Source organism: Ambystoma mexicanum, chromosome 1p (genome assembly GCF_040938575.1).
Source record: "Ambystoma mexicanum isolate Mex_15411 chromosome 1p, UKY_AmexF1_1, whole genome shotgun sequence".
Taxonomy (NCBI): domain Eukaryota; kingdom Metazoa; phylum Chordata; class Amphibia; order Caudata; family Ambystomatidae; genus Ambystoma; species Ambystoma mexicanum.
The window spans coordinates 961,752,032-961,770,322 of record NC_090921.1 but is presented as its reverse complement, the minus strand read 5'-3'; the positions used below and the strand labels follow the sequence as shown (position 1 = coordinate 961,770,322).

Here is an 18,291-nt window from a genome sequence, read left to right as displayed (position 1 = left end):
GTACAGTGATAATATTTGGGTGGCTCCTTTCAGTGTTATACCCCTGTTGTTATGTCTCAACCGAACTGCAGCTGCCATGGGTTCTATTGTTAAAGGGAAAAGAATGGGGGAAAAGGGACACCCCTGTCTGGTTCCTCTGCCCAGCTCGAACAGCCCAGACATGGTTCTATTTGTGTATACTTTCGCCCCAGCGGCGGTATATAGCAGTTTGACATACTTGATAAAGTGGGGGCCCACTCCAAACGTCTCAAGCACCAAGAAGAGGTATTCCCAGGAGACTGAGTCAAACACTTTTTCGGCATCAAGAGACACCGCCACAGCTTGTTTGTTTGGGTTGATTTGTGCCATTATGCCGAATAACGTACACAGGTTTAAGGCAGTGGACCTTCGGGGAATAAACCCGCTTTGGTCTGCATGTACCAGCGTGGGTGTAAAGGGTAGCATGCGGTTTGCTAGCATCTTTGCAAATATTTTAGCATCCACATTTATCAGGGATAAGGGTCTATACGATGCCATATCTTGTGGCGGGCGTCTCGGTTTAGGCAATACCGTAATTATAGCCTCTCGCATTGTGGGGGGCAGTATTAGCTTACCCAGGGCCTCCTCCCATAGTTCCAACATCATCGGGACCAGCTCCTCCCGAAACTCTTTATAAAATTCAGCGCTCAGTCCATCTGAGCCCGGCGCTTTGCTAGACGTGAGCTCCTGATTGCCTCGGTAAGCTCTTTTGCTGTAACGGGCTGCTCTAGTATCAATTTGCTCTCCTCTGGGAGCTTGGGGAGGTCTAGCGCCGCGAGGTAGTGTCTGATCTCAGCAGGGGATTTCCTATCTATGTTCGTATAGAGATTTTTGTAATATCTGACGAATTTGTCATTGATTCCTTGTTCGTTCGTGATTGTTTCATTCTGCGCCATTTGGATTGCGGCAATCGGGATTGCTTGTTTCTCTTGTTTGACCATGTTGGCCAACATTTTCCCTGCTTTATTGCCCTCACCATATCTGCGTGCCCGGGTCGGGGCTGCCACGTATTGTATTTCCCGCTTTGCTAACTTGTCGAAATCTCTATTTTGGCCAGTGTGTCCCCGCTATGTGTGTGGCTATAGGTTTCTTCCAGTTCTTTCAATTCCCTCTCCACCCCCTCCAGTTCTGTGCGTATGCCCCTCAATAAATCAGTGGTTTTGGACATCAAGGCCCCTCTCGCCCAGACCTTAAATGCTTCCCATACTGTTGATATCTGGGCTACCGACCCAACATTGTCTTTAAAGAAGTTAGCGATTTCTTCAAGCAGGGTTTTGACAACATTTGGGTCACTAAGTATACCTCTAGGCATCCTCCATCTTCGCGCCGGTCTAGGGGCCTCTTTCAGTATAATCTCCAGTATGACCGGGGGTGGTCCGTGCGGGGCAGGATATCATAATTTTGCAGCGCTGGTGCCATGCCTGAGGACACGAACCAATAATCTATACGTGACTCACTGTCATGCACAGAGGAGTAGAATGTATATCGTTTGCTGGTGGATGGAGTACCCTCCAGGCATCAATCAGGGACAATTGCGAGAGGATCTGCTTCAAGGTAAATGCTACTCTGGGAGGTGGCCTGTTCCCTTTGGGAGATCTATCCAGGGCCTGGTCTATCGCAACATTGAAGTCTCCCCCCCATATAACAGTGGTCGCATCATGTTTAGCCAGGATCTCAAGCATTTGCAGGTAAAAATCAGAATCGTCTAAGTTGGGGCCATAGGTATTCACCAGGGTTATTTGTTTCCCCACGATTTCCCCCCAGACCAGCACATATCTTCCCATTGGGTCTGCTAAGTGGCCCTTTGCAAGAAAGCCCAGTGAATGGTGTATGAGGGTGCACACGCCTCTGGACTGTGAGGAGTAATTGGTATAGTGTCGTAGTTTACCCCATTTAGCTAGTAAGTTCTCATTAACCAATTTCTGTGCTTGCGTTTCTTGCACCATCAATATGTGTGGCCCATGCCTGGTGACATAGTTGCCTATCTTCCTGGCTTTCATTGGATTGTTTAGGCCTCGGACATTCCATGACATTAGTCTTATTTTTAACCCATCACCCATTTTCCATGCAAACATATCGAATATTACTGCATCGACCATGATCATGCAATTTATTAACATCTGAGTGGCGTCGGCGCCCGCAAGACGATGTTACAGTTAACATACAACTTTCAAACAAACTTGCTATTCCCCCAGACTTAAACTCGTCTAGGTGGTTGCAATTGTTCAAAACATCAACACCCTCCCCGCCCCACCCTCCACCCACATCATCTGCCCCAACTTGACGATGAACCATGACAACAATTAGGAACATTCCTGAGGGTGCTACTGTTAGGAAAGATTTGGCGTTCAAAGCGCGTTTTCTGCGCTTAACCCAAAATGGTGGCCTGGCTCCCAAAATGGCCAGACCACGAGGCTCCTTTGTCCTGTCCGCTGACTGTCGAGTCGACCCGGGGCCTTCCTTATTTGGGCATGTACTTTCCCGCGAAACACGGATGCTTTCGTGGGCGTCTACATGTCTTGTGTGTGCCTCCAGGATGTGGGCTGGGATGTCTGCGGTGGAGGAAGTTGGTCAATCGCCCGGGCCTGACGAGGAGGTGGCGATGCCTGAAGTATTTGACCCCAACGATCATCCTGAACTAAAAGACTTGTTAGTTGAAGGAGGTCCTGATAGGGACGAATTCAGTAAAGGCCAACGTGAGTGCCCATCTCTGGAAGGCCTAAGGAGACAGGCCTGCTCCCAGCTTGAGGGTGAACCTCCTGGGACGCATAGGATTTATTGGGAAGGTGGACTAGAAGGAGACCATAGGAGGTTGGTGGTTCCCCTTGCTGTTAGGCCCTTCCTCCTGCAGTTGGCGCATGAAGTTCCCCTTGCTGGTCACCTTGGTATGAAGAGGACCAAGCAAAGGTTATCCATGCACTTCTACTGGCCCAAGATGGGGTTGCAAGTAGAAAGTCACTGCAGGAGTTGTGCCTCCTGCCAGTTGTCTGGTAAGGTTGGCGCGACAATCCAAGCTCCGTTGGTACCGCTCCCAGTTGTGGGGGTACCATTTGAAAGGGTAGGGATCGACATCGTTGGTCCCCTTGACCCGCAAACATCCTCGGGCAATAGGTTTATCCTGGTGCTGGTCGACCATGCAACCAGGTATCCTGAGGCCATCCCATTGAAAACTGTAACTGCCAAGTCAGTTGCAAAAGCTTTACTCGGCATATTTACTAGGGTTGGCTTCCCTAAAGAAGTTGTGTCAGATCGTGGCAGCAACTTTATGTCGAAGTATATGCAGGCTATGTGGAAAGAATGTGGGGTCACCTACAAGTTCTCTTCTGCATACCACCCCCAGACCAATGGTCTGGTGGAACGTTTCAACATAATGTTAAAGAGCATGATTGGGGCTCTGGAGGAACCTCAGAGAAGAAAATGGGATCTTCTTTTACCATGCTTACTGTTTGCCTACAGAGAGGTACCACAGGAGGGTGTTGGCTTCAGCCCTTTCGAACTTCTGTTCGGTCATCCCGTACGGGGACCCTTAGCCATAGTCAAAGAGGGATGGGAGATGCCCACTCCCCCTGTTACTACCAACGTAGTTGATTATGTGCTAGGGCTCAGAAAACGGATGGTACTTCTGATGGGCTTGGCTAGTGATAAATTGAAGGCAGGGCAAGTGCTGGTGAAACATTGGTACGACCAGAAAGCTTCCCTCATCAAATTTACACCTGTTCAGCAAGTCCTGATCATGAATCCCATAAGGCCTCGAGCTTTACAGGACAAATGGTCAGGCCCTTACACAGTGGTGGAGCCCCTGGGTGATGTTAACTATTTAGTGGACCTTGGAAGGCCTGGACAGGCTCCAAAAGTGTTTCACGTGAATAGGCTGAAGGCTTTCGTCCCAAGAGTCGAAATCGCAGCACTGCTACTGGCTTCAGATGTTGAGGAAGAGGAGTCTGAACCTCTCCCCGACCTGTTCCAAAGCGGTCCTTCAGATAGCTCCTTTGAGGGTGTCCGAGTGGCCTCTCACCTGACTTCTGATCAGCAGGCTGAGGTGAAAACTTTGCTTAGGCAGTTTTCCCCCCTGTTTTCACAGTCGCCTGGTTTGACACCTTGGTGCAAACATAACATTGACACAGGAGACAGTGTACCTACCAAAAGTAGGGGATACAGGATGTCAGATAAAGTACGGTCTTATATTAAGACCGAGGTCAACAAGATGTTAGACCTTGGGGTGATTGAACCCTCTAGTAGTCCTTGGTCCAGCCCTGTGGTTTTGGTTCCAAAGGCAGGCACTTCGGAATTGAGGTTCTGCGTGGATTACAGGGCTCTGAATGCTGTCACCAAGACAGATGCACACCCCTTGCCTCGAACAGATGAGCTGGTGGATCCAAGTACCTCAGCACGTTTGACCTCACTGCTGGCTATTGGCAAATAGCTTTAGCAGAACATGCCAAGGAGAAGACGGCATTTTCTACTCCAGACGGCCTTTACCAATTCCGGGTAATGCCGTTCGGGTTGAAGAATGCACCTGCCACTTTCCAGAGGCTTGTGAATCATGTGTTGAATGGGTTGGACGAATTCTGTCTTGCATATCTGGACGATATAGCAGTTTTCAGTGCCACCTGGGAAGAGCATGTGAAACACCTCGGGATTGTGCTCCAGGCTCTTCAGAAAGCACACCTGACCATAAAGGCTAGTAAATGCCAGATTGGACAAGGCGCAGTGGTTTACCTTGGACATGAAGTAGGTGGAGGGAGGATACAGCCTCTTCCCAGTAAAGTACAAGCAGTACAAGACTGGCCTACCCCCACTACGCAAACCCAAGTGAGAGCCTTCTTAGGACTCACGGGGTATTACCGCAATTTTGTGGCAGACTATGGCACCATAGCTGCTCCTCTGACTGCCCTCACAACTCCGAAGAAACCCAAGAAGGTAACTTGGACCGACGAGTGTGAGAAGGCCTTCAATGGCTTAAAAGACTCCTTGTGCCAGGCCCCTGTCCTCAGGGCCCCTGATTATCAAAGACCTTTTATCGTGCAGACGGACGCCTCTGACACTGGGATAGGAGCTGTACTATCACAAGTAGATGAGAAGGGTAAGGAACACCCTATCGGTTTTATTAGTCGCCAGCTTAAGGACAGAGAGCTCAGATGGTCCACGGTAGAGAAAGAATGTTTCTTTGTTGTGTGGGCCCTAAGGAAGCTGAGGCCCTACCTCTATGGGACCCACTTCACTGTGCAAACTGACCATAAGCCGTTAAAGTGGCTAATGAACATGAAGGGGGAGAATCCAAAGTTGCTTAGGTGGTCCATAAGTCTACAAGGCTTCGACTTCACTATTGAGCATAGGCCAGGTGTCCAACATAGCAATGCTGATGGGTTGTCCACAATGTTTAACCGACCTGAACAAGAGACTCATCCAGGGGTGGATTAGTTCCCCCTGTCCATAGTCTGGGAGGGGCGAGTGTTAGGAAAGATTTCGTAATTGTAGGTAACTTTCCTTCCATGTGGCAACCCCTAAACTTTTTGCTGTTGTTTTTCACCTTGTTATTGACTTTGCCAGAGAAGTGCAGCCTTCTGCTGCACTCCTCTGGGCTTTCGCTCCTTTTCTTATGGGGAAACTGACATGCCCTTAAGACAGTCAGTACCGGGAAACGCTGTTTCCCGTAGTTTCTTTTATCATGTTGCGGCTTTCGTGCAACATGACACAAGAGGGCACTGTAAGCTAAGTTACAGCTCTCTTGGGTCTCTAGCCTTCTACAGGCCCTAGATACTCGTTTGTATTTGATCGGTGCAAGTGATTCAGGGACGGGAATGGTGGCAGCAATCGTTTCTTTGTATTTTGAGCTCCTTTTGGCGTTCTAAGCGCGTTTTCTGCGCTTAACCCAAAATGGTGGCCTGGCTCCCAAAATGGCCAGACCACGAGGCTCCTTTGTCCTGTCCGCTGACTGTCTTGCTCCCTTCACCTTCCCCAGGTCGAGTCGACCCGGGGCCTTCCATATTTGGGCATGTACTTTCCCACGAAACACGGATGCTTTCGCGGGCGTCTACATGTCTTGTGTGTGCCTCCAGGATGTGGGCTGGGATGTCTGGTCCCAATACACATCCTGGGTGCCAGAGAGTCTAGGGTGGTGTGAATGCCTGGGACCACCGTGGTCCGTGATTGGTCCACAAATGGTGTGTGTTGATGAGCGGATCTCCCATTGGGTCCCCTCCGTTTTGGCGCGAAGGGAACCGTGGATAAGAGGGGGCTGGAAACACCACTACCATGTCGATCTCCTGAGTTCTCACGAACGAAGGAATACAGGAGCCAAGTATCCTGCAACCAAGAGGCTGGACCGAGGAATCGCTGGTGACCCGCTGAAGGACTTCTCCTCTGCACTGCTGTCGCCTTGTGAAACCCTTTTCACCTTTGATCGAACCAGAAGGCCTGTACTGGTACTTCGACCCTTTGGAATAGCGGGAACAGCTATTCTCGGCATCTTCACCATCCCCTGCCAGTAAGCCTTCGGAAGCGTCTCTGGGCCATCCAGCTGACTGACCCGCTTACACGGGAGTCTTGCTCTGTAACCGCCGCCAGGTTGTGTAGTATTTCGAGTCCTTGTCACTCTCACACGCTTCGTACACTTGGCGTTCCCAGGTCGGAAGTGAGTAGTGTACATTTGGCTCAGATACACACGGCCGCTCCATTGCCCTGCTGTGGTGACAAAACTGTGCAGGTTTCTTCGATTGGGACGTCTTTTTACTCAACACGATGACGAGGCGTTCCCTGCTCTTCTGAACCTGCCAGCTGCTGAAACTGACGCGGAGAAGCCTGGGTCTGCTTGCATCGGGGACCGGTGAGTAGTTTAGCTAGGATCTGGTCGCCCTCCTGCAGGAGCCCATTGCTTTTCCCAGCTGTGTAAAACAGCACCCTTTTGCCGTACTCGCGCTCTGCTTCTGCCCACTGTGGAGGCTGCGCTTGAGTCGCAGAACTTGTTCTTCTTCTGTAAGCACTACACTGAACTGCCTGACTTCCTTCGAAGAGCTTCTCCTTTTGCCCGTTGGCACCAGCATGTGCAGGTACTTTTGAGCACAAGGCTCCACTCTTCGCAGGGCACGGACTTCCATCTAGTTAGGTGCCTCTGAAGACGAACTGAGTCTAAAGCATTGTATTGCACTGCCTGTTTTCCTTCCCTTGCAGGTGGACTACACATTTCGTGCATATAACGCTTGCAACTGTCGTATTTGTATATATATTGTGTTGACATGGTATGTGTTGGTTTACTATCGTTATATTGTGATTTTCTCGCTACGGTCATTGTTTTAAAGGCCTTAAAATAAATGTGTATATATTTTTTATATAACACCTGTTTGGAGTAGTTTGTAAGTGATCTTGCTTTGTGTGCTCATTGCGGGCTTTCAGTCACCCTCACCCCTCTTGAGACCTAGTCTTGACCGCCGCGATCGCTACCTTGATTGGTCTGGCTCGTCCAGAGGTTACCCTGTTCCAAGTAATTAGGTTGGCCTTCTGAACTTCTGCGCCACCAGGACAGAGTTCAGAAATCCGTCTTAACAGCTACGTTGCATCACAAGACTACCCGACCGGCTCACAGCCCGCTTCTCAGTACTCGGAGCCCTTATGGGGGCCAAGCAGTTCAAAGAATGATACTTGCATGTGTTGTGTTCCGTAGCTGGGCTTCAGTCTGCATCAGCAGGAGGGTGTCCCCTGTTCTGGTCCGGTCCGCGACCTTTAGGAGGCAACGGAATGGTTGCCTCCACATAGGCCAGGGCTGCAGCCGGCGTCTCGAAGAAGTGTGCCCTCCCTCCGTATTGGATCTGTAACTTGGCTGGGAATACTAATGCATATGGGACTTGTCTTGCTCTTAGAAGTTTTTTAACTGGCTGGCTCATATGACCTACGACTCACCTGGACTCCAGTGGCAAAATCAGGGTAAATGTGTATACGGTTTTCCTCGTAGTGTAGTGTCCCATGCTCCCGTGCCTGTCGAAGGATCGTGTCTCTGTCCCTATAATTTAGCAGTCTTGCAATTATCGTGCAGGGCGGCGCTCCAGGTTTCGGCACCGGGGCCAGTATGCGGTGTGCACGTTCAACTAAGAAGTGGTCGGAGAGGGAGTTTGCTCCAAAAAGGGTTTGGAGGAGCTCTTCAACTCGCTTTTCCATTTTGTCTTTGCCGAATGACTCCGGAACCCCAACTATGCGTACGTTGTTCCTTCTTGAGCGTGATTCCAAATCCTCGCATTTGTTCTGCAGCCTATTCAAGTTCTCCCTGAGCTGGGCAATATCTTGGTCATGTCGTGCGACTGTGTCTTCCGTTGTTCCAAGTCTATTCTCTGCCTCTGTTAATCTCAGGTCTTGTTTATCAACTCTGGTTTTCAGAGTCCCTATGGTCGTTATGATGTCGTCCAGTTTCACATTCAGGGACAAAAAGCCACTTTGGACTATATTGGTCAAGTATTCAACCCTGTCTCCATTCTCCGCACTCGTCACAGGATTAGTTGTCGCTTCCATCTCGCTGCCCCCCGCCTGGCCGCTAGTATATGAGTCCATTGGCCCTTTCCTCTTAGCTCCTACTCCATCGGCCATCTTGTCTTGCTTCCTCGTGTTCCCCATGCCCTTGTGGTCGACAGTTCGTTGACCTGTGGTTTCGGGTGTTCAGGCAGCCCCGGTACTTCGAGATCCACACGTGTATCTTCAAACGCAGCCAAATCGCAGCCAAGGCTCAATGATCCACACACCGGGGTCGCTTGAGGAGTTAGTCAGGGATATATCCGCCTCACCTTGTCCCCTCAGTGTGTCCGACTCACAGGCCAGCCCTCCGCGTAGGGTTCATAGGGACCTCTGCACCCCTGCTACCTTGTCGCACTCCCGCAGGGAGCTAGGCCGTTTAGCCACCACCCAGCTCGCCGTACAGTCCCAACAGTCAAGCGGGGGCCTTAGGGGGCTGCGCGGGGCATCTGCGCGAGGGGCCGGCCTTGGCCGAGTTGTGTGTCGTGAGGGCAGGGTCTGTCTCACCTCTAGCCACAGGTTTCCAGCAGCGCGGTGTTGGAGTCGCCTCTCATCGGGTAATCGCGATGTTCGACCGTTTCTCCGTGGCTGGGTCTGGTGTAGGTATGAGAGGGAGAGGGGAGCTGGGTTGCTCTGCCGCAGCTCCGGTCGTTTTTCGCGGGCTTCGCTCTCTATGGCCCTTTGGCTAGAGTGTCAGCGGCTCCCAGTAGAATTCTTCTGGTTCCGCGGGTCGGCGCGCGCCACATCTCTGCCCGGCTGAAACCGCCCAGCCGTGGATCTCCGCAACCAACGCCCTGCTCGTTCCAGGATTTTCAGTTCCGGTGTGCTCAGCTCCCCGTTGCGGGCTCCGAAACAGGATCAATTTAATCAACGGATAATTCTCGGGCCGGAGCGTTCTGATCAGGCAGCCATTTTCGAACATGCGCAACAGCGCCCCCAACAAGATCCAACTCTTAATGGATCCCACTTTCTCACAAGAGTGGTGTACTCAAGGAGAACATTACACCATTAAAGACCAGTTACCATATTTCAGGAACCGTCTATACTTGCCAAGTAAAGATTTACAAGAGCAGGTTATTTCGGGTTGTCACGACTCCCTGATTGAAGGTCATCCTGGAATTGCCAAAACTGTAGCTAAAGTAAAACAAAACTATTGGTGGCCCACATGGCGTAAAGACATCATACAATTTATCCAATTTTGCGGTGTGTGTGCACAAAACAAGTCCCAAAAGCAGAAACCAGCTGGTCTTCTCCAACCATTGGAAATTCCTCCCGCACCATGGCACACACTGTCCCTTGATTTCATTACAGATCTACCTCCCAGTCAAGGATTCAACACCATGTAAGTAGTTGTAGAGTTGTTCTGTAAAATGGCACACTTTATTCCTTTTAAGGGTCTTCCAAATGCATCCAATTTAGCAAAAGTATTCCTGGAGGAAATCGTACAGCTACATGGCTTTCCATCCGCCTTGATCTCAGATCGAGGTAGTCAGTTCATATCCAACTTCTGGAGGAAATGCTGTTCAATGGCCCAAATTGACATTCGACTATCCACAAGTCACCATCCTCAAACAGATGGCCAAACAGAAAGAACAAACCAAAACCTCGAGCAATACTTACGTTGCATGTTACATTAAGTGGAAAGAAATTGGAAAGACTTGTTATGGGTAGCTGAATATGCCTATAATAATTCATTACACACCAGCACTGGACAAACCCCTTTCTATACTATATATGGTAGACATCCACGTACTTCAGAATTGGATCTCCCAACCCCTTTGGAAATGCCAGCGGTTAAAACCCTACATACGACTATTTCCCAGGCCTTCAAAGAAGCAGCAGAACATTTACTCCAAGCCAAGAACAGACAAAAGAAATTCGCTGACCCACATCGTAGTAAAGCCCCCGACTATCAAATTGGAGACAAGGTCTGGTTAGCATCAAAATATGTGCCCATAAAAGGGACTCGGACCTTTCGTCCCCGATATCTGGGACCTTATTCTATTGAATCCATAATAAATCCAGTGGCAGTTAAGTTGGCCCTAACACCCACTATGCAGATTCATCCTGTGTTTCATGTATCACTCCTGAAACCGGTACAACCCGGTACTCTGGTTACAACACCACCAAAACCAGTATTAGTTGACGGAGAACCAGAGTTTGAAGTAAAGGATATCCTAGACTCAAAATACACCAGATCCAAACTATACTACTTAGTTTATTGGAAGGGGTACGGCCTTCAAGACAGATCATGGGAACCTAGTGAATACATCCATGCACCATGCTTAATTAAAAAGTTCCATCAGAATTACCCAGCCAAACCAGGACCAGACAGAAGTGCCACCGTGAGAGGGGCCTTGGGGGGGGAGTGCTGTCATGACCCTTGCCCCTGGCCCTCACTGGCAAGTCAGCCTTCCAGTTAGGACCAGGTTAAAGGCCTTAAAATTCCTCATCGAAGATTTTCTCGGAGTCAGTCATGGCGCCTTTGGCGCCAGGCTCATAACCATCATGAAGACCAACATTAGAATGGGACTATTTACTTGGGACTATTTAACTTGGGGGCTTCAGCCAACATGGAGGCACACGCATAGCTCAGCCAAAAGGAACTGAGCTATGCGGTCTAGTCTTTTGGGTGTGGCAGGCCTGGGACTACTTTACCTGGACTACTTTGGGTGTGGCAGGCCTCGGAATATTTTACCTGGACTACTTTACCTGAGACTATTTAAACCACACCCAAACAGCAGAACATGCTTTGCGGTATTCTGCTGTGGGCAGCGTAACGCTCACTGTGTCCAGTTCTTTGATGCCAGCTTACCTGAAACCAAGGACCTGCAGAGAGAGAAAGAACACTACGAAATTTACCTGGAACAGTATCCTGTTTTCAATCCATCGCCAACTTCAGTTCCACTCACCTGAAGGTACAAACTCCATCATCTGGCACAGCATGCATCCTGGAATACCATAACCTGGAAAGAGGAGAAAGAAAGACAGCATTAGTAAGTGTTTACTCACGTTTCCTCCCGAATGAAGAAAGCCACACAATTCTTACCTGGGTAGTCATCTCATGGTCAGTATCATTGCTGGAACATTACGGCGCTCAGCGAGGAACATCGCAACCTGCAAGGAGAGAAAAGACACAGGTTAGCAATATAAAAGGCGAAACAGCGCCGCGCATCGCGCATTACTCACCGGACAGCATCGCGCACACCGCGCTTTCGCCTACCGGCTCATGCTCATCTTCAAACTGCATGACAACACCAAAATACCTTTCCATACCTAAAAGGAAAGAAGCAAGACATTATTATTCAAACTAAGAGGAACATAAGAACTGAATATAAAGACTGTAAAGCAGCAAACCTACGGAGTCGCAGCAGGCCTGGATTCCCACAGGAGGAGGGCTTGCACCAGTGAAGTAACTTGGTCGCTGCTCGCCCCCCACATCTACGTGCCCCTGCCACAAGGAGCAGGACGGAGAATCCACCTTTTACAATATTAAGACCCATCTTTAATCAGAGGCCTTACCAAGGGACCGGGAGACGGTTCGAGAGTGCAAATAATCCAACCAGGGCTGGGTGGCATCCCTGTGGATACCAAGTGAGCGTAACAGCAGCCCCTACTTCGCACGTAGCACATGGACCTTCCTTTCCCTGCACTCTCTGCATTCCCTGGCTCTGTCCACCTTTCCGCCCCTGGTACTCAATTATACTAAGGGCCCTCCCACCTTGACCGGCACTTTGCCCTCTCCCCTTACTTCCTGTTACTGCACTTGCACGATCTGAATGTCTTAAGGCCTAGTAGGACCGTTTTTGTCATTCCCCCCCCCCTTTGTCTTGTTGTGCCTTGAAACACATGGGGCCTCATTACGACCCTTGCTCTCCCGTAATGAAGGGGGCCGGTACGGGACCGGCACCCTTCATTAGGGGATCGCCGATTACGAGGTTCCCTTTGCGGGACCCTGTAAGGACACCTGGTAAAACCAGTCGTCCTTTCCTGGTCCCGCGAGGGGAAGAGGGAGGTAATAACGGGCCAGTTGTTATGTGCCTGTTATGACCTCCCTACCCATTCTCATTGAGCCCTATCGGGGCTCAAATGGGAATGGGGAAGGGTTCCTGTAAGGAGGAATTACCGGGTCCTCCTATGTCGGAATGACCCGGTAAGTCCTCATTGCAGGAACCCGGTAATGGAGCCCAGTTTGGAGGCAGCCATGGTGCTAATAGCACCATGGCTGCCTCCAAACTGGTAATGAGGCCCATTGTGTATAGGTGCATTATAAATACCCAATAAATAAATAAATAAAACCCTGGCAGCTTCAGGCCCGGGACAGCCCTTCTCCAGGCTATTTTTGAAGACTTCCGTGATATATCGGAACTGGCTAAGAATTTTGAAGGCCTGGGATTCCAAAATGCACTTTAAGGGGAGAATGAAATGAGACACACCTCTGCAAGTGCATTTCTCATTTCCTCTCTCTTTCCCCTTTTGTTTATACCTTTGAGGATATAAATATATGGCAATAGCATAGATGAAGAAAAGGTTCTGGTGTACAAGTAAGACCATAGGCCTCATTACGAATCAGGCGTTAAGGGGTTAACGGCGCCGTAAACGGCGCCGACCCTTAACGCCTGATTCCGAGGTCCCTTAGCGCCATGGTGAGTTTAACGCCTGCTTTTTGCAGGCGTTAAAATCCATGGCGCTAAGGGACCATGGTGCTAATTACGCCACCGTAATTTACGCTGGCGTAATTAGCGCCTTCCCCACTCCCATTATGCCCTATGGGGCAAAAATGGGAATGGGGAAGGGTGAAATGGGGATTTACCGCCCCACTCACCTTGGAATGGGGCGGTAAATCCGCCATCCACCATGGTGTAAACGCAGTTTACACCATGGTGGTAAGGGTATGACCCAGGCGGTAACTTACCGCCTGGGTCGTAATGAGGCCCCATATACTATCACTGTTTTTTGTAGGTTTCTTCAAGATCCATATTCCAGGCACGATATTTACCCGACTGCCTGGGACCAGTGAGTACAATAAATACAATAGTATTTCTTTAATAAACTAGAATTCCTAAAACACATAAGTCAATTAACGTGTACTGATTTACAGAATGATAAAGAGTTTCCTGAAAATGAAAATGAAGCATTGTTTAAGGAAAGAAAAGGATCAAGTCCTAAGGAAAACCATCACTCTTCGGGGAATATGGTTGAAACTAGATTAGGGAAGATCAGGACACATCCCTTCTTGAGCTTGTCTTAGAAGACAAACGTTTACACCCTGGGCCTCATTCTAAGTCTGGCAGTCTGGAAATAAGGGTGCCGGTAGCAACGTACCAGCACTCTTTTCAGACTGCCAGATTACAACGATGCCTGCAAGGGCTGTTGCTCCCGGAAGACCTGACCTGCAGGGGGCACCGGCCCCTGCAGGCAGGGTTTTCACGGAAGCACCGGCACCGTTTGTAACGGTGCTGGTGCTTCCGTATCTCCATTCCTGGGACTTACACTTTCCGCCAACAACATCCTGGGCCGGCGGGACGGTGGCACCGGGATATCAGGCGGCGGAGCAGCGTTACAAGTTTGTTACAGGTTCGGCGGCAGGTTACCGCCGAACTTCTAATGAGGGTCATTGTCTCTGCTAGAAGACTGATTTATTGCCATTTTGTTTTGACTGATTTATTATTCATTATCATATCAAATGACACAACATCTTTTATATCAATTTTGGGTTGTTTTGAGTTCAAACTATGAATTTTTGATCTTGGATTATAGGATTCAACTGTTTGCACTCATCTGTTGTATCCCTTGCAATTGAAGTAAGTGCATTTTTTGTGAATTTGTACATGTATGTGATTTTTTTTATCTATGTACCGAGCATTTGTTTTACACATGTTATGATATCATGATCTGTATGCTTATGGGGATACCTTTTTTTATTTGAAAAAATCTTTTTGGATGAATGTTGGTTTTGTCAATTTTGAATTTGTTGTATCATTTTTTCAACCTTACATACATTTGTGATGTTTTATGACCTATTCATAGGACGCCACCAAAGTGAAGTGAGATGGCTGGGCTGAGAGCACAGTTGTTGTGCAACAAGGCTCCACTAGCAAATGTCAGTGTTGGGCACCCGCCTAACACTGACCTAGGCATTGGACCAAAGCGGGCGGAGACATGGGCCCACGCTGACATCGGTACGCCCCTCCGTCTTCCACCCTTGTGATTGAGTGTTGTGCATTTCAGGTAATGGGTGCTATTTCTACAGTTCCCCCCCTGTTTTAGGGGTGGATATGTGAAACTGAATAGATATGGTCATGTCTTGGTTGAACATTTCCATTTTGGGCAGTGCATGCAGGAAGGCATCTGGAAAGACTCCTCCCACTCCCGGCTCCATACCTGAGGCTCAGAGTTGGCACTAGGGACTGGCCCGATCCTGGGATCACCCCTTACAGGCATTACATAAACCTCTGGCCATGAACAGCGACGGACCGCTGCCACCCGTGTGCATTCCTAACAGTAGGTTATCACATCCCTAACAAGAATCCACCTTCGGTTTGTACTTATTCACATCAGAGCTCATCCCCACTGGCCCGCTCTGCCACAGGTTGCAAGGTGGGTCACCTTCCTATGTGCATCAGCACCGTGAATGCCCACGGGGTCCCGGGCATGCCTTTCGATGCTCTACTCCTTTCCACGAGAATGGGTGCGGTTGGTGCACAGTAAGGCTGTGGTTCCCAATGGGGACCTATGACTCTACTGGTATATAGAAAGGAGCTGTAACTAGCGAGCATCATGTACGCTCTGTGTCCGGCTCCGCTCCACCTGCAGTGTACTTACGGTGTCATGGGGTAGTTTGAGCACTAGCCGCATTCAGGGTACAGTTACAGCCTAACCCAATTGGACACTAGTGTGAAGTCTCTACAGCGCTCTTCTACACAAGGGGGGTGGGGGGGCACTGCAGTTCCCTCTCGCTGGTTCACCCTGCTCCTTCAGTCCTGTGGGAGGCGCCCCCAGCACAACTGGCTCCTTCAACATTTCTCCCTGGGTACTAACCTGGTGGCAGCTGACCCGGGCCCCCAGACATCAAGCACAACTTCCGCCTCAAACACGTGTCAGCGGTGGCACCCCTGCCTGGAAGTGTGCCTGTGGATTGCTCCTCTGCATGCGTCATCCCTCCCTCTAAGTGGAAGGATCATTCATTGCTGATAAACATCCTATGGTCCCTGGGGCCCTGGGCCCGCCGCCAACCAACCAACCAACAGCTCCTCCTAACTCGCTCCCCTCCACAGAACTGTCCTCTGTCACTTGGGTGACCACCTAAGGGGTGGCCATTCCTCAGGCGGGTGGCCGAAACCTTCCATCAGTATCCCACTCAAACTTACTTTTAGTGAATTTTGCACAGTGTTTATTTTTTAAATTACATTTCTTTTGTTAGCTGGAAACAAAGACTTACTTTTGTTTTCTACATTAAAGAAAACGCTTTGAGCATTCTTGGCAGGAAAGGTTCTGAATGTCTGACATATTCCATTCATTTTCTACTCTATGTGCCTTGAAAGTGCTGACAGAGCAATGCCTGACCTCTTCAACCCACTGTGCACAGCAACATTTCATCAGCAGGAACTGTCACAAGCATAACCAGAGCCTGTTTAAAGGTTTTGTCTGAACCCAAATCACCCTAAAATATTGAACATGCGGGTGAATGTATTCATCCATAGTTAATTGGTATATCCCTATCTGCTTATAAAGTCAGAATAGTCCAAATATAGTCAATAACATTAGTTATTGACTGCATTCCGAACAATGTGACTGGCTGAGATGAAGCCAATCATGATCTCCATGTGTGATGCTGCGTCTTTCCTTTTGCTTAGTCATGCGGCTCTTGTCGGGAGGAGCCGATTCCCAGAGTGCTCCGATCAAGAGCAGCACCCAATGAACAACCCTTGGCCTTTACTTGCTTCGGAGATTGGATGCTCTGAGCATAAAAAGGCATGGGGGCTTCTTCCATGTTCTTTCAAGTGACCTCCAAAGGGAGCATGGTGGCGACCCCCAGTTGGCTCATGAAGTACTTGCATGGTGACGGGCTGGAAGAGACTTATTTGGTGGAATCCAGGATAAGGAGGAGAGGAAGTAATGAGGAGGCCATTTTGCTGCAAATATATGATCGGAGACACCCCAAGAACCCCCTTTGACCCACCTGATTTATTACCCGGCCCCACGTATATTTGCGGCAAAATGTGGGTGAAAAAGTTTGATGGATTTGGCTGCGACCACATCTACAGCGATGAACCCTGCCGTTACCATTTAGACGTGGCCACAAGTGGAATGTTCTGGATGGGACAGGGAGAGGCTCTCACAGCAATACTGCTGCTCTCATACCGGGAAAATAAATAAGCACGACACGGAAGAGGGCTACATTGGTTAAAGGGGGACAAGGTGCAGGCAGGAAGCCGGGTGAATTAGATTGTTAAGCTCTAGTAAACACAAAATTACCGTGAAAACAGAGATTAAGGAAGACTTGTCAAGAGTGGGCTAGTGATGAAAGGATGGAGAGAGTACCGATATACGCAACACATGTAATGCAAGCTTTGCTGAATGCTCAGAGCTGACATTTCTACTGAGAATAGTAAAGAAGCGTAGGATGTTTTGGACACAGTGTTGAAGCTGCTGCCTACCCTGCCTTTGCGCAGTGAGCCGAGCTGATCCGCCTGCCCTTTCTAAAAGCGCTGCATTTTCATGTCTCTCGCAGTCTTGTCCGACCAAAGGAATTAGCGTCAGGCTCCGGACCCGGGCTGGCATTTTGGGTTTCAGCATCGCCTTACTGTTCGCTTGTCCGTAGCAGACCTAAAATAGACAAAGAAGGGATTGTTGCCAGAACATTTCAAGTATTTATAGGTCAAAACGTTGAGTGTCGCATGCGCGAGCTGCATAAGACAGTATGACCCGGAAAAAAGATTCGAGTCTAGAGGTTGCCACTTTTTTCTTTTTACCACCACAAATCAAGGAACCATCAAAAATCATGCGGCTCGTTATTTTTTTCAAATCCCATAGGTCTCCAGTTGGTGTAGTGTGTAGCCCCACACCAGGCTAAGGGGGTCTTTTTGTGGGTCGTCACTGTCCCTTACGCAGGGCTTCACACCATCATCAGTCATTCCTTGAAAACGTCACACGGCATGGGAAGTGCAGGCACAAGGTCTATTCTGGTGGTCATACGGGGGCACACCTGGGCACAGGAGACTTTCATGGGCACAAATGTCAATATGGCCGTCAGATGTTTGCACTAACACTCTCATGGTCCTTCGTTTGCAGTACCCTAGTCCTTGTGATTTGTTGACTTTAGAAGTCTCTGAAATGGTTGTTACTTTTCTATACACCTTGCATGGTGTGCTATGATTTTTCACAGCCGCATTGCTGCTTCTGTTTTGCACTTCTATATTGACTCACTCATACTTAATTCACAAGGAACACCAACAGTTATTAGGGACTAGTCCTGTGTACCAGGATTTCTTTGCATACAGTTATGACTCAGCACCATAAACTAAATATATTTGCTAACTTTTTTCTTCCTCCATTTAATATTTTGTGAATATATTTACAACAAATTGAAACTTTGGCAAAGAGATGTTACTAAGCTGTTCTTATTTCTGTTATTTTTTTCTTTCACAATGCAATCACTCTTCACTCTCAGAAATTAAAGTAGAGGAGGTAAAGGTCTTCAATACTTTCAAAACAAGCACTGTCAATGCCAACAGTTTGGGCTTTTGTGTAGGCATGGGAAAGTCATTTGTCAGG

General features: G+C 49.0%; 1 protein-coding gene across 3 annotated transcripts in view; it reads right to left on the bottom strand.

The window, feature by feature from the left end:
• The window catches only part of LOC138582350 (receptor-interacting serine/threonine-protein kinase 2-like), a 252,063-nt gene that overhangs the window by 45,440 nt on the left and 188,332 nt on the right, over positions 1–18,291 (bottom strand). For 2 of the 3 annotated variants that reach the window (XM_069653596.1, XM_069653605.1), the window contains exon 10: positions 17,175–17,343. The exons of the other annotated variant lie outside the window; for it this stretch is intronic. In XM_069653596.1, coding sequence (XP_069509697.1) covers positions 17,175–17,343 — 169 coding nt within the window. The remainder of the gene's footprint in view (positions 1–17,174; positions 17,344–18,291) is intronic. 3 annotated transcript variants of the gene reach the window in all.